Source organism: Cyprinus carpio, chromosome A4 (assembly GCF_018340385.1).
Source record: "Cyprinus carpio isolate SPL01 chromosome A4, ASM1834038v1, whole genome shotgun sequence".
NCBI lineage: Eukaryota > Metazoa > Chordata > Actinopteri > Cypriniformes > Cyprinidae > Cyprinus > Cyprinus carpio.
The window spans coordinates 33,378,514-33,404,304 of record NC_056575.1 but is presented as its reverse complement, the minus strand read 5'-3'; the positions used below and the strand labels follow the sequence as shown (position 1 = coordinate 33,404,304).

Here is a 25,791-nt window from a genome sequence, read left to right as displayed (position 1 = left end):
TTCAATTAACTGTATTGGAGATCCAGCAGTATTCATCAGAACATTCCAATATCCAGCATTGTCATTTATAGTCTGAATAAGAAACAAATAAATGCACCATTAGGTACTGATTATATGCAACCGTAAATAATAAATCCACACAAATATACAAATCAGGATCATCAGACATAAATATATCAATAAACATTGCTATGTCCCTTTAAACATAATCTTTCACTTACATAATGACGAATTACTTTCCTTCACATAATAGCTTTGCACCTCCTATATCTACTGACCATTTATCTAAAACTTATTAAAAAAAGGTTTTTACAAAAGGAGAAATGGCGACATCCTCTGGCCATAAAGGCTACTGCACAACAGCGTCTGCAAGTGGTCTCCTGAGCACGATAATTTAACTCTTCTTTAATTCAATGTGAAAACGGTTACTACGTAATTTAAACCATCAGGAAGCTCACATCAGTTAAATTAGTATTTCCTACAGTATTTTACCAGCATAAACATTGTTCTATATAGCTATACATCTCACTCATCCCCGCTGGGCATGTTAATGCATGGTAATTCCTAGCAGTATAGAAACACAAACACAACGACGTGACCACTTACTTTTTCGTCATGAACTCAACACATAAATATTGAAAGCTGGATCGTTCAGAACATATTAGGAAACTACACAACAGGTACGTAGGCTGAAATATGCCTGCTGAACTTGACCTTTTTCCCGACTCACTATAACCAACACACTAGCTACACACGTCTCCCCTCCCCCGTAACCACCGAAGAAGATCTTAAAGCGGCATTGCACCCAGAAACGTAGAGCCTTTTTATACCTTATAATGTGTTTTTGTTTTTTTGTAATTAAGTCACAGAATAGTTTTTTTTTTTTTTGTCAAAATTTTAAAGCACAATGACATTGCCATGAAGTATTTTTGACATGAGCTAAGTTTATGGGTGCATATATGTCAAACTCGGTATTTCCGCGCTGTCTGAACACGTCTCTATATGCGTTGGTGCATTGTAATTGGTATGCGAGACACATCGGTGAGTATGATTAGCTCTCTTTCAGTTCTTATCTTGTGGTTTAAAATTGCTTGAACGTGTAAATTAGTCAAATTAATCGTGAACAACTTCTGTTGGACATATAAGTGGTCTTTTGCGTGCAGTTCACTTTATCCCCTAATAGTGACAGATTAGAGCAGCAAAGACTTTCATTACTTATTAAACATGAATCATCAATTGCTACTCCATATCAAGTTCAAATACAACCCAAATACTGAATAATAAGATCAGTAAGAAATGCAAATAAATAACAGAGGGTCATATCTCTATACATTTTTCCCATACGTTCTTTGCGACCCGGTAAACATTCTTCCACGGCCGGTAGTGGGTCGCCAACCCGTGGTTGTGGATCTACTGGATTAGATAATGTTGATAGCATGAATAGAATGTTGTTAGCATGTTGCTAGCATAGTGTTAGCATAATTTAACACATTGCTAGCATGTTTTAACACATTGATACCATGATTAGCATGTTGCTAACATAGACAGACAGACAGACAGACAGACAGATAGATAGCTAGATTAGATATATATATGATAGATAGATAGCTATAAGATAGATAGATAATAGGAAGCTAATCTGATTGTATTAGAAATAGTAGACGAAGCTTTTTTGAGTCTCAATGGATATACCGGGAGTTTTAAGTTGACATTTTGACAATTGGAGTTTACAATAGTCTTGGCTCATTTGCACCGTTCCTTCAATGTCATGTTTATGGTCTTTTTATGAACGTTTTAATTTCATTTTTTTTGCTTTCACTTCAGATCGTCCTGAAAAGATAAAAGCAACTGGAGTCAGATCAGCCTGCATATCTGGGCTGAGTTTTTGGTTCTCAGCGTTGAACACTCGAGTGAGGGAGTCGTGTTCTCAGAAATTTAGTCCTAAGAAGAATAATTAAGAACTAACATAACAGAAAAGGTTTTACTTTCCCCTTTTTCTCAAACCTTAATTTTCTAATGCCATACCAATTCTGGCTTGTCTTTTACTTTGTAACGTGGGCTAAATATAAGGTTATAATACTCAGTACCAGGTAACTATACTTCTACCTTTCACTTTACCCTCTCATTCCTGTCTACGTCATTCTGAGAATCATCAACGATTGTCACGACAGCATATGGAGTCACCTGCCAGTACAGAACGGCAGTTGTAGTGGAGGACCTAGAGATCTGAGATCCTGATGAGACACTGAAGAAGATCAACACAAGCACTTTAATCAAGCACCATATCTGAACGCGAACCTAAGAAGAAATAACACCAGCGCACAGTTTTTGACTGACTCTCGCCCTGTGACTGAGGATCCAGCTCTTGGGGGGTGACTCTTCGCCGCTCTGGTGTTTTGCAGGACGTAGAAACCCTTGTGTGACTTTGAGACAAGTAGAGAATTGATCATCTCTGTAAAGTTTGGACTCTGGATGAGTTGACCGAACAATCTGTTAGCACCCGCAGCAAAAATGGAGGACAGCTCTTAGAGATTCAGCTCTGGTTTTTGGTATGATGTTTATTTTTATATAAAACAAGCGTAGAGTCAAGAGTTTCTCCTTCAGTCACAGCGGATGAACAGACCTCTCCATAATCACACCAGTCTACGAAACACAGCAACAACATAAACTGATGAATAGTAAGATTATGTCCAACTGTAACAACAACAAACACAAAAACAACAATCACATAATAATAATAATGGGTTGTTTTACATTTTTGAGGTGCCTTTCAAAACACTCAAGAACAAATACATGACAATCATAAAATACAAGACAGCAATACAATCAATTATCATTTAGGAATAAGATTGTGTGGGTGATCGAATTGAGATCACAATCCAGCTACAGTACTTATATCCGAAACATAAAATGATAGCTTTGTGAAATGAATAAATACAGACTCACAGTGTACAGTGATATTAACAGGCTGATGTTCACGTTCTAACAGATTCAGACTCACTGGCGAGAGATCGTCTGACACTCCGCAGTGAACCCTCAGCTGTTTTCTGGTGTCTAGTCTGAATTGTACACTGAACTCGATCCTGTTTTTTGTGATCCAGACGCTACTGATGATGAAATCTTCCAGCCAGCACCATCGGTCACACCTAATATCTTCTCACTTACGTCCATCCAGTGAAGTTACTCTGATCCTCACAGCTCAGAGAGAGAGGAACAGAATGTGAAGTGTTGAGTTCTGCTTGGGACTTGACTGATCAGAGAGACTGGAGGAAAAACCCTGAGAAGACATCACAGCTACAATTCACAAAGTCAAGTCAAGACCAAGTTTTATTGATATAACAACTTTAACACAACTAACAATTGTTTCAAAGCAGCTTGTCTGAAAAAAAAAAAAAAAAAAAAAACAAATTTTCCAGGTTAATCCAGGTGTATAGTAATTAGAAAAATCTACAACAATGTATATTTAAAAACTTCATAAACCAATTACACTTTCCTATATTTGTCATTATGCCATCAGCAGCAAAACCGCCAAGACATACTGTAACTGGACAACCAACAAAAACCTCCATAAGATGTTACTATTGGAGAAAAAACCCTGAATAGAAACCAGAACTCAACTCGAGGATCACTTCTTCTTTTGTCTGTACAGTGGTGAACCTAGCAGTGTTTTATAGTTACACTGAGTTTGTGTTGTAATATTAATTTACTAAGATGTTATTAGTAGGCAGATCCATTAATCAAACGGTAAAAATGATTGTAAAAGTGTTTATCTGTTAATTCTATAAAATGTGTTGAGTGCTATTAAGAGTCTTGTGTTTTTGGTAAAGTGCCTGCCTCCTCGAATCAATGTGTAGTCAATAACATAAACATTAAAAATAACTGTAATAATTAAAAACACTATTTAATAAATAGGTCAAATTATAATTTTTTATTACACCTATTTGATTATTTTCCCTCAAGTCCACTTATGTAAGCAACACTTTTGTGCCACAGTAGTTATATTTTAGTTTTTCATGGCAATTTTCCACCATTAGAATTAAAGGTTTTACATTTAGACCCTGCTAGTAGATGCAGTAATTAAACCTGACAGCAGAAGCATCTTTCTCCATTCACACCATTCAAAAGTAGCTGTATATATTATGACAGGACAACATTTCAAGATACATCAAGCTCTAAAAAGATCAAGGAAAATTTCCAGAGCGTCACTCATTCTGTGGTTCAGTTTGAACTCACCAGTGACCCATATTAACTGTGTGTTGCGCTGTACTGTGTGTGCGTCGACTTGGTTTTCCCTCTCTCGGCTGTGCACACATAAACCTCCTGTGTGTTTTAGAGCCTCAGCAGCAGAAAAATGACAGTGTAGTTTCCTCCACTCCTCTGCTGCTGTCTGAGAGCAGATCATAACGAATCTGTATCCAAGTGAAACGAGTGAAAAGTTTACCTCAAGAAATGAGCAGACATTTTTACATGAGAGTCTTATAAATGAACTTTGTTGGTATAATCAGAGTATTCAACTGATTAATATTCTTTAATCTCTATAAATTTTTTTTATGAAACAGTTTGATTCAGATTCGATGCTTCTTCATGAAACACCATTATAATCTTACCTGATGAGAGAGTTAACAGTGACCAAAGCTGAATGTCCAGCCCTGTGATAGAGCCTGTTACCTCACAGATCAGAGTCACTGGATCTCCTCAGACCCCAGTCAACCACGGTCTGTGGATAAACACTTAAAACTAAACTGCTCTGGGAACTGAAGGTGAGAAATCACTCATTAATTATAACATGTTAAACTTGTGTGTGTGTATGTGAAGCAGATGATCAAACTCACCTGATAACTGTTCATGTACTTCATCACTGCGTGTGTTATGTTGTCGTGATCCTTCTCTCTCTGATCCCTGTACAGGAGTATTTACCTGCGTCATAACTCAGTACCCGAACTGAATGTGTGTTTCCGTTAGTTCACTGAAAGCATGGTTGTCCTGACTGTCTGAACTTGTCTTTAAAGACCAGCTGTACTGACCGCAGCTAGTGACTCCTTCAGCTTTATGTCACAAGCATCTGAGAGTGACTGTGTCTCCCTCTGAACACATGTTGACGCAGTTTTGATGGTCACTGTGGGTTTTGGGTGTTTCTGAACAACAGCAACAATTCACAATTAAAATAATAATATTTTACTACATTAAAACACTTACACTACACTAAAAACAAAAGATAAATAAAACAAAACAGAATTCATTTTTCTACAGCTGTTATAGTCATTCATAAAAGATCTGTCAATACATAAACAATCATTGAGAATTTGGAAACTGATGATTGTGAAAGTTTTTCAATAAGTTTTATAACAAGATCTTGTCCCTCAGTTTCGATTTTGATTTCACAGAGAATGAAAAAAATATATCTGCTGTTTTTGATAAACTGATGTTTCTTGTCACACCTCAGAACTGTCACATGAATAATTCAACTTATTAAAAGGGTTAATTTATAATCATCATAAAATGTAAATAATTTCTCAACTCTCAGTTGGTTTAACAGTTAATGTAGAATCACTCATATGAAGATATGTGATGAAAATATATGAATCAAATTGACTCACCTTCAGTTTGTCCAGAGTAGATGTTTGAAATCAGCACTTAAACACAAAGAGAAAAACTCACTATAATCTGAACATAGAGCTGATAATAATAAAGATGAACAAATATTAAGATATTGTGTGGGGACTGTATATGTGTCTAGATAAACATAAAAACATCTGACTGGTATTTTATAGATTTGATCACAGCAGAGAAACTGTTTCAGGAACTTCAAGACAACAGTCTGATCACGAGCAGAAGAATAAGACAAACTCTTACTAATACTGTGTACTAGTGAATATTACAACAACAGTGACAATAACTGCAAAACAAACCAACAGAAACTGATTCAACAGCATTACACATCACAAAACTGAATGAGTGAACAAACACTGATCTACAACACAACAGAGTGCATTTCTCTTTCACAAACAGCACTAACTGCACACTTCCTCTCTCAAACTCATCCTTCACTCATATATCACGGACTAGAGCTGGATCTGAAACTCTGAGAGCAGCAAGAAAAGACATAAATCTAGGAAAACTAAAACACTTGATCATTTACATAATATAATAGCAATTCCACTGAAATACATTTAGAGAAAATAATACTCACAGAGCACAAGAGGAAGTTGACCGAGCTCCATACTGACTGAATGAAGACAGACGGTTAAAGACACAGGACTGTGTTAAAGACTCAAGACTTCCTGAAACCTGCAGTCAGATCTTTAGAAACATCACGACAGATTAAAGACATACAAATGCACCTCACGTGTTACAGAAGATCTTTTGATAATGTTGATAATCTTGTAAAATGTTTTCAGAAAATGTCACACTGACTAACATGCAAGTTTTCTACAGAAATGTTGTTATGATCCATTCAGTATTAAATTGAACAGGATTTATTTGCTATTATGAAAAGTAATATTCTGGTGTGTTCAATGAACAAGACAAATGAAGCAATATTTCAATGGCTGTATATTGTATTAGCTGTAGTTATAATTATGTATTTACGTGAAAATAAAGTATACAACTGCTGCTCGTCTCTATCACTGGTTCATGTGTTGAAGCTGAATGACAACAAACCAAACCACAACTATGATCTCACATCTATATATTTCTATTCTATCAGGCCTCTGACACTGTTGGTGCTGAGTCTGACACTGACATATTTGTACCTGTGAATTAAAACAAATTTAATGATTATAATTCCAGTTTATCTTAATGAATCCAGCTTCTTAATTTGAAAAGGAAGAAATGCAGTCTTCACTGGTCACTGTATGTTTCACACTGTTGACTGATTAGTGACACAGTCTGTAAAAACTGTAGCAAATCTGAAGAAAACCACCATTATTTGATTTTTACTTTTACTATAGCCAACATCAGACATCATCAATATTTAACTGAGAGAATGATGTGAAAGAGGAAGTACAGGAGAAAGAATAAACAGCTTGCATTACATTGGACGCATTACTAAGAATTTCTAGTTAATGGTGCCGTGATGCCAAATAAAGCACATGCAGTGTGAAGAGAAGCTCGTATCAGTGGTCTTCAGATCATGTTTTGTCAGTGCTTCTTGCAGAATGAGAAATGTTAGTAACAATAAAGACATACTAATTTTAATAACTTGAGAAGTTTTGTAAATCTTAAATTCTTATGACAGTTTTCTCAGTTGCTCAGACACTAAAATTCATTATATCACCAACGTAACATTTTCAAAAATATTTCTCAGAACTATTAACACTATTCTTGTTTCACAACTCTATTCAGCATTCGACACCATGTTCCTGTTCTGTAGTGTTCACAAACCATCAAAGTTACATACTAAATTTAATTTTTATATTACATTACAATATCATTCCAAACCAAAAAAAAAAATAATAAATGAAAAAAAAAAACAAAACAAAACGAATGTCAAACCTGATTGACTGCAGTAAGAGATCATGGTTCATTTAGTTTTACTGTGACACTGAAAGAATGTTTGAGAAAGAAGCTCCAGAGTATTTTAAAAGGCACTGTTTCTTTATTTAAAAAAGAAAAAAAGGAAACATGAACAGTTCAAAATAAGAAAAACCTACAAAACATCTGCTACAAATCACTGATACAAGTCAGAAGACTTACATTAAGAAATTAAGAATATAAATGTTTATAAATTACAATGTGGATTCATATGCTTGTAATTTGTTAAGCACACAAACACCACAGATGCTACATAGCATTGCTATACTGAGACTTATATGAGGACTGAACTGCTTTAGCGGTGTGTGATAGGCTATGTATTGTTATGCTAATGACACACACAGCTGCGTCATGAACTTTATAGATTATGTTGATCTATAGTGGGCGATGGTCAAACTAACCTAATAATTTAATAACTAACCTATTAACTATGCATAAAAACCTGTCTGTTTACTTAATTAACAGATATGGGTGTCATGCCGTAACATAATACGACTGAGCATATATTTAATTTGAATTTAACTTTGAAAGTTAAAGGGATACTCCACCCCAAAATGAAAATTTTGTCATTAATCACTTACCCTCATGTCTTTCCAAACATGAAAAAAGCTCAGTTCGTCTTCGGAACACAATTTAAGATATTTTGGATTAAAACCTGGAGGCCTGTGACAGTCCCATAGACTGCCAAGTAAATAACAGTGTCAAGGTCCATAAAAGATATGAAAGTCGTCGTCAGAATACTCCATCTGCCATCAGATGTGCAATCTGAATAAAAACATTGCAAGTTAGGCTACTAATCATCACAGGCAGACTTAACCATTAGGCAAAGGTAGGTGACCGCCTTGGGCCCCAAAAGCCAAGGGCCCCCTAAAATAATTTTTATATATGAGATGCGCGTTTGGCGTGGAAGCACAAGTGGTTGCTTAAGTGTTCATTACCGTCTGCGTTGAACGTGCTTCTTGTAGCAAAAATAGGGCCCTATGATTTCTGTGACAAAATTCAGGAATCCATTCATAAAAAATGTATTTACTGTGTAACGCAGATGGTTACATGAATGGCACAGACTCGTGGTTGTGTAGCACTTTATACAAAAAGGGTTTGTTTAATTTTCTTTACAATTAAAGATAGATTAATGTTTGTTTTTTTGTTTTTGTTTTTTTGGCCTTCATTTGATTTGTATGCAAATTAATACATTAAGTTGTTTTTATAAATTAAATTCATTAGATATGTTTTTGATTAAAAAGGAATACAGAAAATTTTTTAATAGAAAGCACAGATTTTGGGCTGTAATAGTGTTTTTCTTTTTTCTCTTTTTTTTTTTTTTTTGTACACTTAAACAAGTTTCATGATTTCAGTTAATTAGACATGCTTTTTGATTAAGATTTAATATAACCATCCAAAAATAAAAAAATAAAATAAAAAAAAATAAAACACCTGAATTCAGAAAAATTAAAACTGAAAAAAAAAGGATTTTGGAACTTAACTTGGGAACAATTAAAACGGATTTCATAGGGCCCTACAAATGAAAATATCATGCATCTGAAGCTGTATTTTAATAAGCAACAGTGTGTATTATATGTTTATTGTTTTAAATGGTGCTCACTCCTTTCTGTGAAGGACCCAAGTAGAGGACGCATGCACAGTTACTTTCCACACAGGCACACTTAATGTTTGCAGGAAATAATCCACAAGCATATAAATGTATAATTTCCTTTAGTTCAGTTTAAATTTCTAATTAAAATAAATAAAATAAAATAAATGTATTTTAAAGTTTAGAATTTAAACAACCTTGCATTGTGTAGAAAATTGCTTAGTGTAGAGGGCCCCATTCCTGTATTTTGCCTGGGGCCCCCAAATCACTAAATCCGCCCCTGCAGTAATCACTACAATATCACTTTCGTTGTACAGAAAGAGAGCAAAGAACATTTACTTTATCAAAGAACATTTTCACTGACAGTCTAGTTCGATGCACTCTCAAAAACTCCCATTAAAATCACTGAAGCTGTTTACACTATGAAATTATTATCTTACAGATTCCTACACATATGTGCACTTTGTTTTTCCTGATGAGAGAATTTGCCAGAAAGAGGTTCAGTCAGCGAGAGAGTGAAGAAAACACCGCATTTTATGATGACTAATCTGGACAACTCTGATTGGTCATTGCATTCATAAGCTCAACAGCATCGTGTGTGATTGGTTATAATGCAAACAGATTTGAATTCGTCTGTCTCTGGCTCAGTGCCAAACAGCGAATGCAGATTTGAATTTAGCAGCTGATGATATGACACGCTGAACGTTCTAATCACACCGGTGTGATTGTATTAAATATAGAAAATATTATTCGGCTAATTTATTTATTTATTTATTTTTTTCGTTTGGAAGCTGCATTCAAAATCCACTTGGCTCAGAAATCTGAGGGGGCACGTACCCCCCCCCACTTTGAATGGACATGACGCCTCTGGACACACAGCTCTACTTTTAACATCAAGCAGGTGATTACACGTGTTCACACAGTAACTACACAAATCTCTGACTGCCTGATGGACATTTCAGCATGAAAACCCATCATCATCTACAATCAAGCTTCTCTTCTTTCCCAGCCTCTCCAACAATACAGCACAACTTTACCATCCAGCTAAAATCATCAATAATCACCCCAACCAGATCCACCAGAAATATCACAGATGACCAGCTGACCTTCAAAGACCACATTCAAAGCATCTACTACATGAATAAATATACCATTTAAGATAAAAATGTAATTACTGGTTTAACAATACGTGAGCTAACACTGTCGAGTATGTCACTCAGTTTGGAAAAATCGAACAGAAACATGCCTTGAGAGTCCACACATCCACTGACTAATGAAGCACGAAGGGGCAAATATCACCTTTAAATGGAAAAGTTCATTTCTGTCACTACTGTGAACCAACCATTACACAAAATATGAATAATATGAGTCAGCTGTCCATTACAGGTCTAAACCAGTCAAGATACCAGAACAAAAATACACTCAGCACAATATTGTCCAATTATTGTTATCAACAAAATCCCAGAAAATAGATATGGACAAACAGTTTATTTCAGTCAGTGTGTATCAGGCCTCAGAGAGGCAATTCATTAAAAAATAAAAAAAATAAAATAAAAAAATGAAGGCGTTATACAGATAGACATCCATGTCTATTTTTAAAGTCAATATATAATCAAAAAGTACCTTATTTAATTTCTTAGCTATTCTAAAGATAAACGAAGCAATGTACACTCACTGGCCACTTTGTTAGGTACACCTTGCTAGTACCGGGTTGGACTTTTGTAATTCATAGTGGCATAGATTCAACAAGGTGTTGGAAACATTCCTCAGAGATTTTGGTCCATATTGACATGAGAGCATCACGCAGTTGCTGCAGATTTGTCGGCTGCACATCCATGATGCGAATCTCCCGTTCCACCACATCCCAAAGCTGCTCTATTGGACTGAGATCTGGTGACTGTGGAGGCCATTTGAGTAAAGTGAACTCATTGTCATGTTCACGAATCCAGTGTGAGATGATTTGAGCTTTGTGACATGGTGCATTATCCTGCTGAAAGTAGCCATCAGAAGATGGGTACACTGTAGTCATAAAGGGATGGACATGGTCAGCAACAATACTCAGGTAGGCTGTGGCGTTTAAAAATGCTCAATTGGTACTAAGGGGCCCAAAATGTGCCAAGAAAATACACCATTACACCACCACCAGCAGCCTGAACCATTGAGACAAGGCAAGATGGATCCATGCTTTCATGTTCTTTATGCCAAATTCTGACCCTACCATCTCAATGTCGCAGCAGAAATCAAGACTCATCAGACCAGGCAATGTTTTTCCAATCTTCTCTTGTCGACAATTGGTGAGACTGTGTGTGAACTGTAGCCTCCGTTTCCTGTTCTTAGCTGACAGCAGCAGCACCCGGTGTGTGGTCTTCTGCTGCTGTAGCCCATCTGCTTCATTGTTCGGCGTGTTGTGTGTTCAGAGATGGTATTCTGCATACCTTGGCTGTAACGAGTGGTTATTTGAGTTACTGTTGCCTTTCTATCATCTCTAACGAGTCTGCCCCTTCTCCTCTGACCTCTGACATCAACAAGGTATTTTCGTCCACTCCACACAACTGCCGCTCACTGGATATTTTCTCTTTTTTGGACAATTCACTGTAAACCCTAGAGATGGTTGTGCGTGAAAATCCCAGTAGATCAGCAGTTTTTGAAATACTCAGACTAGCCGTCTGGCACCAACAACCATTCCACGTTCAAAGTCACTTAAATCCCCTTTCTTCCCCATTCTGATGCTCGGTTTGAACTACAGCAAGTCATCTTCAACACATCTAGATGCCTAAATACATTGAGTTGCTGTCATGTGATTGTCTGATTAGCAATTTATGTTACCAAGCAATTGAAGAGGTGTACCTAATAAAGTGGCCAGTGAGTGTATACAACAGGCTTTTTTCTTTTTCTTTTTTTTTTTATAATCCAATTAATTTCTGATGGATAAAATCAAGTTCTTCGCTACACATTTTCTCATTGAATATTCTGTTTCACTCAGAAGTCAAAAGAGTTGTGATGCTTGTGATGCATGTTGACTTTAACAACTGTGAGATGCCAAAAGGAGTCACTCCCAAAACATGACTTTTACAGTAAGGTCATGTCCAGTCTGAACTGAGACACTGAGAGATTCCAGGATGAAAAAAAATCATACTCAACATCACTACACATCAACAGATGCAGCTGTTAGAAAAACACAAAACAATCAAGCATTTAATTGAACAAATATGTATGTTTTTTTTTTCTCTCTCTTCATGTTTATTGTTTTTATGGACTACCTTTTCTATGTGTATTGTTTTTATGAACTATCTACCATCATCTTTTAACTATATTTAAACAAATTTGACTAGAAAAGACAAATCAAAAAATCATGTATTTTGTCAGTGAGGAAAGAAGTGTATTGTAGAGTAAAAGATAAACAGATGTGAGACAGATTCAATTTATCTGATTTGTATTACAGCAATTTTCACAATAACTCTCTGATGCATCGTGGTCACTACAGTGGACAGTTATTTGGAAGCCATTTTGAACCATTTAAGATGTAACATGTCCCAACCACCAACTGGCAAACCCCCAAAGTGTTGTCTACGATTCCATTTAGTTGTTGTCTTTTTATCTATTTTGTTTGTTTCTTTTGTTTTGCGATATTGCATAATACATTCAAAATGGCGACAGGAAAAGAAGATGCACCATGTACCTCGGGAATAAGTGTTAAATACTTTTATTCTCAGAAAACCAGACAGGTACAAAAAATATTTTTCAGTTAAAGAGGATGTCAGGGGTTGGGTTGGTGTGGGTGTGGGCTGGTAGGGTTGGGCGATATATCCTAATATATATATATTAGTGTTGTCACGGTACCAAAATTTCAGTATTCGGTACCGATACCAGTGAAAATCCACGGTTCTCGGTACCAATTTCGGCACCAAAGCAAAACACAAAAATATGCTAATAAAAAAAATAAAAAAAACCTTTTTATCACTAAAAATAAAACCAAAGCCATTATTTATACTTATTTACAATTGTGTTTAAAGTTTTTCTACAAGTAATATAATTATGAAAAACAGTAAACAAGTTTCACCCAAATTTAATTAGTCTTTTAATTAATGAAATTTAAATACATTTTATTTTATATACATTTGCTATTAAAATTAAAACATGGAAGAAATATTGTGTGATTTATTTCTTTAAAAAATAAAGTTTTAATAATTTTTTCAACAGCAGTAGCAGTATCACATACATTCTACTAAATAATAGTAATATTTCTAGCACAATGCCTTTGTGTAAAAATGAACTTTTATTTTGACGGGTTGCATCTTTTCCTGTTTTAGTGGTTTTACTCAAATGAAACGGTAAAATGCTTGTGAAGTGACTCAGAACAGTTCTGGTGATGTTGTTTATGTATTATGTCCTCATTGAGACGGCAGATGCTGAAATTACTGTTTGCGGCTTAACATTTACAGATAGTGGTCCATACGGAGATTTGATTTGATTAATTTATGCTAACTTTGACAAATTCCGTGACTGTCCATGTTAAAATGTAAGTTTAATTTTCATGACTGGATTTTGAGATTCTGTCCACGTTTTCTGCTTCGCGGAAATCATAGCGCTGTATGCGTCAAGAACCGGGTTGACCGGGTACCACCGGTACTTAAGAAACCTGGTACCGTGACATTTTCATTTTTTTAGTACCAACTTGGTACCAAAGTACAAGGTCTTTTGACAACACTAATATATATATATTTATACTATGGGGCCATTGAATGCTTGAATCTGATTGGCTGACGAACGTTCTGAGGTGTGCAATTATTTTCTGGGAGACACACGGCGAACGTAGTTCCAGACAGCTCTCTTGACCGCATTACAGTTCCATATCACTTCGCAGAGTAAAACCGTAATAACGGTCAGACAGTTTGCACAAAAAGGTGTTGTCAGCGCTGCCCTGACGATTTTATCAGTTAGTCTATATAGTGTAGCAACTTAAAGGCTAAATTTTCTTGACTGAATTTTGAGATTCCATCCACGTTTTCTGCTTCGCGGAAATCATAGCGGTGTATGCGTCAAGAACCGGGTTGACCGGGTACTCGGTACCACCGGTACTAATAGAAACCTGGTACCTTGACATTTTCATTTTTTTTAGTACCGACTTGGTACCGAAGTACCGGGTCTTTGACAACACTAAATACTATATATATTTATACTACGGGGCCGTTGAATGCTTGAATCTGATTGGCTGACGAACGTTCTGAGGTGTGCGATTATTTTCTGAGAAATGCGCGAACGTAGTTCCAGCAGCTCTCTTGACCGCATTACAGTTCATATCACTTCGCAGAGTAAAACCGTAATAACAGTCACGCAGTTTGCACAAAAAGGTGTGTCAGCGCTACCCTGACGATTTTATCAGTTAGCCTATACAGTGTAGCAACTGAAAGGCCACACATGACACATTTCTCACTAGCGATGTAATAACAGTGCTGTTTAGAGACGCACAGAGGTATGTTAGCCTAATTCACACAAGCTCTCTCTCTCTCTCTGTGTGTGTCTCTGTGTTGCTCTCGCTCTCTTTCTGATAACTTCATTAATAACTGCATTAGAATGCTATCAACACCTCAAGCCTCCGTTACCAGTTTAAAACGACGTTTTGGAACTAGCAAAAGAGGCATTGGATGAGATGCGGAAGAAATAATCCTACTCACAATAGCGATGTTAATACAAAAACCTGATGAATCCCTTTATATAAATCATCGGATCGATGTCTTGGGTGTGGTAACCGTAGTATAAGCGAAATAATTGACGACGGGCCGTTGAATTATTAGAAAAATATGTAACCTCGGGTGTGCATTATTGAATAATTCAATGGCCTATAGTGGTTCAATGCAACTCGGTATTTCCGCGCTGTCTGAAACACGTCTCTATATGCTTGTGTGCATTTTGATTGTGTGCGAGAACAGCGTGTAAGTATCGAATTGAGCTCTCTTTCATTTCTTATTCTTGTGGTTTAAAATTGCTTGAACGTGTAAATTAGCAAATTAATCTATGAATCCTGTTCGTGTCGAACAGTATAGGGTCTTGTGCGTAAGTATCACGGATCAACTGTGATCTGTTTAACCCCTAATATGTGACAGATCAGAGCAGAAAAGATCTTTCATTTACTTATTAAACATGAAATCATCAAATTGCTACTCCATATCAATCAAATACAACAAAAATACTGAATAATAAGATCATTAAGATGCAATAAATAACAGAGTGTCATATCTATACACATTTTTCCCAGAACGTTCTTGCGACCCGGTAACAATTCTTCCACGGCCCGGTAGTGGGTCGCCACCCGGTGGTTGGGGATCTCTGCAAAAAATATAAGCATAAAGTTAGCATGTTGCTAGCATGATTAGCATGTTACTGAGTGTTAGCATAATTTAGCTAGCATGTTTTAACATGTTGTTAGCATGACTTAACACACTGCTAACATGTTTTAGCACATTGATACCATGATTAGCGTGTTGCTAACATAGACAGACAGACAGACAGACAGACAGACAGATAGATAGATAGATAGATAGATAGATAGATAGATAGATAGATAGATAGATAGATAGATAGGAAGCTTAAATCTGATTGATTAGAAATAGTAGAACGGAAGCTTGTTTGAGTCTCAATGGATTCTGGGAGTTTAAGTTTGAATTTTGACAATTTAAGACTAAAAATCCTCATCTCATCTTAACACTACCAGCAATAAAAGATAAAGCAATATATATAACTCTCAACCTTCAATCATTCTAAAATCAGAACAACCTTCAAAAACAAATAAACTGGAGTCAGATCAGTCTGAAGAGCAGGGCTGAGTTTTGTGGTTCTAGCTTGAACACTGTAGGAGGAGTAGTGTTCAGAAATTTAGTCTAAGAAGAATAATAAGAAGCTAACATAACAGAAAGTTGACTTTCTCAAACCAACCTAATGAAGACCAATTTGATGTTTACTGTAACTGAATATAAGGTTATAAATCAAACAGATATTTACCTCTCATCCTGCAGCATTTGAAAATCAGCACGACTGTCACGAGCAGATATGGACACACTGCCAGTACAGAACTGAGTGTGTGGAGGACAGAGATCTGAGATCCTGAATGAGACACTGAAGAAGAGACACACAAGCACTTTATCAAGCACCATATCTGAACGAGAACATAAGAAGAAATAAACCAGCTCACAGTTTGATTGACTCTCACCTGTGACTGAGATCCAGCTCTTGGGTGACTCTTCTCTCTCTGGGTGTTTGCAGGAGTAGAAACCCTTGTGTGACTTTGAGACAGTAGAGATGATCATCTCTGTAGTTTGACTCTGGATGAGTGACCCATCTTTATAGAAATCAGCTCTGAGGTTTGGTGAGGTTGTATGTTTATATAAACAGCGTAGAGTCAGAGTTTCTCCTTCAGTCACAGGACTAACAGGACTCTCCAGAATCACACCAGCTACAGAAACAGAGCAAACATCAACTGATGAATAGTAAGAATATAGTCAGACTGTAACAAAAACAACAACAACAACAACAACAACAATAATAATAATAATGCGTTTTATTTTGAGGTGCCTTTCAAAACACTCAAGAACAAATACATGACAATCATAAAATACAAGACAGCAATACAATCAATTATCATTTAGGAATAAGATTGTGTGGGTTATTGAATTGAGAACACAATCCAGCTACAGTACTTATATCCGAAACATAAAATGATAGCTTTGTGAAATGAATAAATACAGACTCACAGTGTACAGTGATATTAACAGGCTGATGTTTCTCTCCAGATTCAGACTCACACCAGTACACTCCAGTGTCCTCTGTTCTGGTGTCTCTGATTGTACATGAAGATCCTGTTTGTGATCCAGACACTGATGATGAACAATCTTCCAGCCCCCATCTGTCACTGTATCTTCTCACTGTCCATCCAGTAGAGTTACTCTGATCCTCACAGCTCAGAGAGAGAGAGACAGATGTGAAGTGTTGAGTTCTGCTGGGACTGACGATCAGAGAGACTGGAGGAGAAACACCTGAGAAGACAATCACAGCTACAATTCAGAAAACAAGTCAAGACAGTTTTATTGATATAACACTTTACACAACTTAAATAGTTTCAAAGCAGCTTTTCTGAAAAAAAAAAAAAAATAAATAAAAAAAATCAGGTTATAGTATTAGAAATTCCAAAATGCATAACAAAAAAAACAAAAACAAAATTAAACATTAATATATTTGTCATTATGCCATCAGCACCAAACCAAAGACAACTGTGACAACCAACAAAAACCTCCATAAGCTGTTACTACTGGAGAAAAATCCCTGAGAGAAACCAGACTCAACTCGAGGATCAGTTCTTCTTTGTCTGTACAGTGTGAAACTAGCAGTGTTTATAGTTAACTGAGTTTGCTGTATATTAATTTACTAAGATGTTATTAGTAGACAGATATTAATCAAACTGTAAAATGATTGATAAAGTGTTTATATGGTTAATTCTATAAAATGTGTTGATGTGCATATTAAGAGTCTTGTGTTGTTGGTAAAGTGCCTCCTAGAATCAATGTGTAGTCAATAACATAAACATTAAAAATAACTGTAATAATTAAAACACTATTTAATAAATAGGTCAAATTATAATTTTTTATTACACCTATTTGATTATTTTCCCTCAAGTCCACTTGTGTAAGTAACACTTTTGTGCAACAAAAGTTATATTATTTTTTTCATGACAATTTTCCATCATTAGAATTAAAAGTTTTACATCTTTACAGGAAATCCAGGATTAGACCCTGCTAGTAGATGCAGTAATTAAACCTGACAGCAGAAGCATCTTTCTCCATTCACACCATTCAAAAGTAGCTGTATATATTATGACAGGACAACATTTCAAGACACATCAAGCTCTAAAAAGATCAAGGAAAATTTCCAGAGTGTCACTCATTCTGTGGTTCAGTTTGAACTCACCAGTGACCCATATTAACTGTGTGTTGCTGTACTGTGTGTAATAGGCTGGTTCTCCTCTCTCTGCTCTGCACACATAAACTCCTGTGTGTTTTAGAGCAGCAGAAGTGACAGTGTAGTTTCCTCCAGCTCCTCTGCTGCTGTCTGAGAGCAGATCATAGTCTGTTAAAGTGAAAAAGTGCAGTTACCTCAAGAAATGAGCAGACATTTTTACATGAGTCTTATAAATGAACTTTGTTGGTATAATCAGAGTATTCAGACTGATTAAATATCTTTAATCTCTATAATATTTTTATGAAAACAGTTTATTCAGATGTTGCTACATGAAGCACATATCTTACCTGATGAGAGAGTTACAGTGAACCAGCTGAATGTCCAGCCTGTAGAGGAGCCTTTAACCTCACAGATCAGAGTCACTGGATCTCCTTCAGTCAACCACGTCTGTGGAGAAACACTTAAAACTGCTCTGGGAACTGAAGGTGAGAAATCACTCATTAATAACATGTTAAACTTGTGTGTGTATGTGAAGAGATGATCAAACTCACCTGATACTGTCAGTGTAACTTCATCACTGCGGTGTGATGTTCGTGATCCTCCTCTCTCTGATCCTTTACAGGAGTATTTACCTGCGTCAGACTCAGTAACAGAACTGAATGTGTGTTCCTGTAGTTCACTGAAAGCATTGCCTGAACCGTCTTTTTACCAGCTGTACTGCCAGCTAGTGACTCCTTCAGCATTTATGTCACATCTGAGAGTGACTGTGTCTCCTCTGAACACATGTTGAGCAGGTTTGATGGTCACTGTGGGTTTTTGGTGTTTCTGAAGAAATGACAACAATTCACAATAAAAATAATGCTCTGTTTTTACTGTATGAACACAGTTACTTGACTGTAAAACACACATGCTAAATCAGATGAGACTGAAGTGTTGCTCTCTATAGCTGTTATAGTCATTCATAAAAGATCTGTCAATACACAATCATTGAGAATTTGGAAACATGAGATGTGAAAGTTTTTCAATAAGTTTTATAACAAGATCTTGTCCATCAGTTTCGATTTTGATTTCACAAAGAATGTAGGAAATATATCTGCTGTTTTTGATAAACTGATATTTCCTGTCACACCTCAGAACTGTCACATGAATAATTCAACTTATTAAAATGGTGCCTTTATAATCATCATAAAATGTAAGTAATTTCTCAACTCTCACTTGGTTTATAACACTTAATGTAGATTCTCTCATATGAAAATATGAGATGAAAATATATGAATCACATTGACTCACCTTCAGTTTGTCCAGAGTAGATGTTTGAAATCAGCACTAAAACACAAAGAGAAAAACTCATTACAATCTAAACAATGAGCTGATAATAATAAAGATGAACAAATATTAAGACATTGTGTGGGGACTGTACTGTATATGTGTCTAGATAAACATGAAAACATCTGACTGGTATTTTACAGATTTGATCAAAGCAGAGAACTGTTTCAGGAACTTCAAGACAACAGTCTGATCACGAGCAGAAGAATAAAGACAAACTCTTACTAACTGTGTACTAGTGAATATTACAACAACAGTAACAATAACTGCAAAACAAACCAACAGAACTGATTCAACAGCATTACACATCACAAAACTGAATGAGTGAACAAACACAGATCTACAACACAACAGAGTGCATTTCTCTTTCACAAACAGCACTAACTGCACACTTCCTCTCTCAAACTCATCCTTCACTCATATATCAAGGACTAGAGCTGGATCTGAAACTCTGAGAGCAGCAAGAAAAGACATAAATCTAGGAACACTAAAAAACTTGATCATTTACATAATATAATGGCAATTCAACTGAAATACATTTAGAGGAAATAATACTCACAGAGCACAAGAGGAAGTTGACCGAGCTCCATACTGACTGAATGAAGACAGACGGTTAAAGACACAGACTGTGTTAAAGACTCAAGACTTCCTGAAACCTGCGGTCAGATCTTTAGAAACATCACGACAGATTAAAGACATACAAATGTACCTCACGTGTTACAGAAGATCTTTTGATAATGTTGATAATCTTGTAAAATGTTTTCAGAAAATGTCACACTGACTAACATGCAAGTTTTCTACAGAAATGTTGTTGTGATCCGTTCAGTATTAAATTGAACAGGATTTATTTGCTATTATGAAAAGTAATATTCTGGTGTGTTCAATGAACAAGACAAATGAAGCAATATTTCAATGGCTGTTTATTGTATTAGCTGTAGTTATAATTATGTATTTACGTGAAAATAAAGTATACAACTGCTGCTCTTCTCTCACTGGTTTGTGTGTTTAAGCTGAAAGACAACAAACCAAACCACAACTATGATCTTACATCTATATATTTCTATTCTATCAGGCCTCTGACACTGTTGGTGCTGAGTCTGACACTGATATATTTGTACCTGTGAATTAAAACAAATTTAATGATTATAATTCCAGTTTATCTTAATGAATCCAGCTTCTTAATTTGAAAAGGAAGAAATGCAGTCTTCACTGGTCACTGTATGTTTCACACTGTTGACTGAGTAGTGACACAGTCTGTAAAAACTGTAGCAAATCTGAAGAAAACAACCATTATTTGATTTTTTTAAAAAGATATAGCCAACATCAGACATGCATCAATATTTAACTGAGAGAATGATGTGAAAGAGGAAGTACAGGAGAAAAAATAAACAGCTTGCATTACTGCATTACTAAGAATTTCTATTAATGGTGCCGTGATGCCAAATAAAGCACATGCAGTGTGAAGAGAAGCTCGTATCAGTGGTCTTCAGATCCTGTTTTGTCAGTGCTTCTTGCAGAATGAGAAATGTTAGAAACAATAAACATATACTAATTTTAATAACTTGAGAAGTTTTGTAAATCTTAAATTCTTATGACAGTTTTCTCAGTTGCTCAGACACTAAAATTCATTATATCACCAACATAACATTTTCAAAAATATTTCTCAGAACTATTAACACTATTCTTGTTTCACAACTCTATTCAGCATTCGACACCATGTTCCTGTTCTGTAGAGTTCACAAACCATCAATGCCACCAAAACCAGCAGTTCTCTTCACTATTATGCAGCATTTACACAATCTGGTCAGAACCACAGTATGTGTAAAAATAATCACATGTGAATTCACTGGCTGTGGATAAAAAAAAAAAAAAAGTTACATACTAAATTAAATTGTTTTTGTAGATTACAGTAGCATTTTGTTCCAAAGTGAAAAATACTTAATAACTGAAAAACGTAAACGTAACGAATGTCAAACCTGATTGACTGCAGTAAGAGATCATGGTTCATATGTTTCTACTGTGACACTGAAACAATGTTTGAGAAAGAAGCGTATTTTAAAAGGCACTGTTTCAATAAAAAAAAAAAAAAAAAAAAAGGAAACAAGAACAGTTCAAAATAAGAAAAACCTACAAAACATCTGCTACAAATCACTGATACAAGTCAGAAGACTTACATTAAGAAATTAGGAATATAGATGTTTATAAATTACAATGTGGATTCATGTGGTTATAATTTGTGAAGCAAACAAACATCACAGAGGCTACATAGCATTGCTATACTGAGACTTATATGAGGACTGAACTGCTTTAGCGGTGTGTGATAGGCTATGTATTGTTATGCTAATGACACACACAGCTAATACAACAAATTTATAGATTATGTTGATCTATAGTGGGCGATGGTCAAAGTAACCTAATAATGTAACCTATTAACTATGCATAAAAACCTGTCTGTTTACTTAATTAACAGATATGGGTGTCATGCCGTAACATAATACGACTGAGTTTATATTTTATTTGAATTTAACTTTGACAGTTAAAGGGATACTCCACCCCAAAATGAAAATTTTGTCATTAATCACTTACCCTCATGTCATTCCAAACACGAAAAAAGCTCAGTTCGTCTTCGGAACACAATTTAAGATATTTTGGATTAAAACCTGGAGGCCTGTGACAGTCCCATAGACTGCCAAGTAAATAACAGTGTCAAGGTCCATAAAAGATATGAAAGTCGTCGTCAGGATACTCCATCTGCCATCAGATGTGCAATCTGAATAAAAACATTGCAAGTTAGGCTACTAATCATCAGAGGCAGACTTAACCATTAGGCAAAGGTAGGTGACCGCCTTGGGCCCCAAAAGCCAAGGGCCCCCTAAAATAATTTTTATATATGAGATGTGCGCTTGGCGTGGAAGCACAAGTGGTTGCTTAAGTGTTCATTACCATCTGCGTTGAACATGTTCTTGTAGCATAAATAGGGCCCTATGATTTCTGCGATCCAAAACGACAAAATTCGGGAATCCATTCATAAAAAATGTATTTACTGTGTAACGCAGATGGTTACATGAATGGCACAGACTCGTGGTTGTGTAGCACTTTATACAAAAAGGGTTTGTTTAATTTTCTTTACAATTAAAGATAGATTAATGTTTGTTTTTTTGTTAGATATGTTTTTTTTGGCCTTCATTTGATTAAAAATCAAAATAAAACATCAAGATTAAAAAATGAATTAAATATCATTAGATATGTTTTTGATTAAAAAGGAATGCAGAAAATTTTTAATAGAAAGCACAGATTTTGGGCCGTAATAATGTAATTTTTTTTTGGTAAACTTAAATAAGTTTCATGATAAAATATAAATATAAAATCAATTAAATTAAAATTTAATATAACCATCCAAAAAATTGAATTCAGAAAAATTAAAACTAAAAAAACACCTGAATTCAGAAAAATTTAAAATTAAAAAAGGGATTTTGGAACTTAACTTGGGAACAATTAAAACAGATTTCATAGTGCCCTACAAATGAAAATATCATGCATCTGAAGCTGTATTTTAATAAGCAACAGTGTGTATTATATGTTTATTGTTTTAAATGGTGCTCACTCCTTTCTGTCTGTGAAGGACCCAAGTAGAGGACGCATGCACAGTTACTTTCCACACAGGCACACTTAATGTTTGCAGGAAATAATCCACAAGCATATAAATGTATAATTTCCTTTAGTTCAGTTAAAATTTCTAATTAAAATAAATAAAATAAAATAAAATAAATGTATTTTAAAGTTTAGAATTTAAACAACCTTGCATTGTGTAGAAAATTGCTTAGTGTAGAGGGCCCCATTCCTGTATTTTGCCTGGGGCCCCCAAATCACTAAATCTGCCCCTGCAGTAATCACTACAATATCACTTTCGTTGTACAGAAAGAGAGCAAAGAACATTTACTTTATCAAAGAACATTTTCACTGTCTAGTTCGATGCACTCTCAAAAACTCCCATTAAAATCACTGAAGCTGTTTACACTATGAAATTATTATCTTACAGATTCCTACACATATGTGCACTTTGTTTTTTCTGATGAGAGAATTTGCCAGAAAGAGGTATTCAGTCAGCGAGCGAGTGAAGAAAACACCGCATTTATGATGACTAATCTGGACAACTCTGATTGGTCATTGCATTCATAAACTCAACAGCATCGTGTGTGATTGGTTATAATGCAAAACTGTGACAACGCGTCTGTCTCTGGCTCAGCGCCAGCCAGCGAATGTAGATTTGAATTTAGCAGCTGATGATATGACGCGCTGAATGTTCTAATCACACCGGTGTGATTGTATTAAATATAGAAAATATTATTCGGCTAATTTATTTATTTATTTATTTTTTTCGTTTGGAAGCTGCATTCAAAATCCACTTGGCTCAAAAATCTGAGGGGGCACGTACCACCCCACTTTGAATGGACATGACGCCTCTGGACACACAGCTCTACTTTTAACATCAAGCAGCTGTTCACACAGTAACTACACAAATCTCTGACTGCCTGATGGACATTTCAGCATGAAAACCCATCATCTACAATCAAGCTTCTCTTCTTTCCAGCCTCTCCAACAATACAGCACAACTTTACCATCCAGCTAAAATCATCAATAATCACCCCAACCAGATCAGACAGAAATATCACCGATGACCAGCTGACCTTCAAAGACCACATTCAAAGCATCTACTACATGAATAAATGTACCATCTATGATAATATTGTAATTACTGGTTTAACAATACGTGAGCTAACACTGTCGAGTATGTCACTCAGTTTGGAAAAATCTAACAGAAACATGCCTTGAGAGTCCACACATCCACTGACTAATGAAGCATGAAGGGGCAAATATCACCTTTAAATGGAAAAGTTCATTTCTGTCACTACTGTGAACCAACCATTAGACAAAATATGAAGAATATCAGCCATCCATCAAATACATAAACAAACCAACAAACAAAAAAAAAAAAAAACACACCAAAAAAAATACCAACCAATAACAACAAACAACAAAAAACAAAAAAAAAGATATGGACAAACAGTTTATTTCAGTCAGTGTGTATCAGGCCTCAGAGAGGCAATGCGTTAAAAAATAAAAAAATAAAAAAATGAAGGCGTTATACAGATAGACATCCATGTCTATTTTTAAAGTCAATATAAAATCAAAAAGTACCTTATTTAATTTCTTAGCTATTCTAAAGATAAACAAAGCAATGTACACTCACTGGCCACTTTGTTAGGTACACCTTGCTAGTACCAGGTTGGACTTTTGTCATTCTTCATGGCATAGATTCAACAAGGTGTTGGAAACATTCCTCAGAGATTTTGGTCCATATTGACATGATAGCATCATGCAGTTGCTGCAGATTTGTCGGCTGCACATCCATGATGCGAATCTCCCGTTCCACCACATCCCAAAGCTGCTCTATTGGACTGAGATCTAGTGACTGTGGAGGCCATTTGAGTAAAGTGAACTCATTGTCATGTTCAAGAAACCAGTCTGAGATGAATTGAGCTTTGTGACATGGTGCATTATCCTGCTGTAAGTAGCCAACAGAAGATGGGTACACTGTAGTCATAAAGGGATGGACATGGTCAGCAACAATACTCAGGTAGGCTGTGGCGTTTAAAAATGCTCAATTGCTACTAAAGGGCCCAAAGTGTGCCAAGAAAATACACCATTACACCACCACCAGCAGCCTGAACCATTGAGACAAGGCAAGATGGATCCATGCTTTCATGTTCTTTATGCCAAATTCTGACCCTACCATCTGAATGTCGCAGCAGAAATCGAGACTCATCAGACCAGGCAATGTTTTTCCAATCTTCTCTTGTCCAATTTTGGTGAGACTGTGTGAACTGTAGCCTCCGTTTCCTGTTCTTAGCTGACAGGAGCAGCACCCGGTGTGGTCTTCTGCTGCTGTAGCCCATCTGCTTCAGGGTTCTACATGTTGTGTGTTCAGAGATGGTATTCTGCATACCTTGGTTGTAACGAGTGGTTATTTGAGTTACTGTTGCCTTTCTATCATCTCTAACGAGTCTGCCCCTTCTCCTCTGACCTCTGACATCAACAAGGTATTTTCGTCCACTCCACACAACTGCCGCTCACTGGATATTTTCTCTTTTTTGGACAATTCACTGTAAACCCTAGAGATGGTTGTGTGTGGAAATCCCAGTAGATCAGCAGTTTTTGAAATACTCAGACCAGCCGTCTGGCACCAACAACCATTCCACGTTCAAAGTCACTTAAATCCCCTTTCTTCCCCATTCTGATGCTCAGTTTGAACTACAGCAAGTCATCTTCACCACATCTAGATGCCTAAATACATTGAGTTGCTGTCATGTGATTGGCTGATTAGCAATTTA

The 25,791-nt window shown here is 35.9% G+C and overlaps 1 protein-coding gene across 1 annotated transcript; it reads right to left on the bottom strand.

The window, feature by feature from the left end:
* Nucleotides 1–15,930: 15,930 nt before the first annotated feature.
* LOC109059521 (Fc receptor-like protein 5) lies at nucleotides 15,931–18,876 on the bottom strand. The gene is made up of 5 exons (XM_042745478.1): nucleotides 18,421–18,876; nucleotides 18,083–18,241; nucleotides 16,873–17,154; nucleotides 16,332–16,574; nucleotides 15,931–16,237 (listed from the first exon to the last, which is right to left on the bottom strand). Exons 1-5 carry the CDS (start codon nucleotides 18,581–18,583, stop codon nucleotides 16,101–16,103), a joined length of 984 nt encoding a protein of 327 aa, XP_042601412.1. The 5' UTR covers nucleotides 18,584–18,876; the 3' UTR covers nucleotides 15,931–16,100.
* Between the last annotated feature and the right edge of the window lie 6,915 nt (nucleotides 18,877–25,791).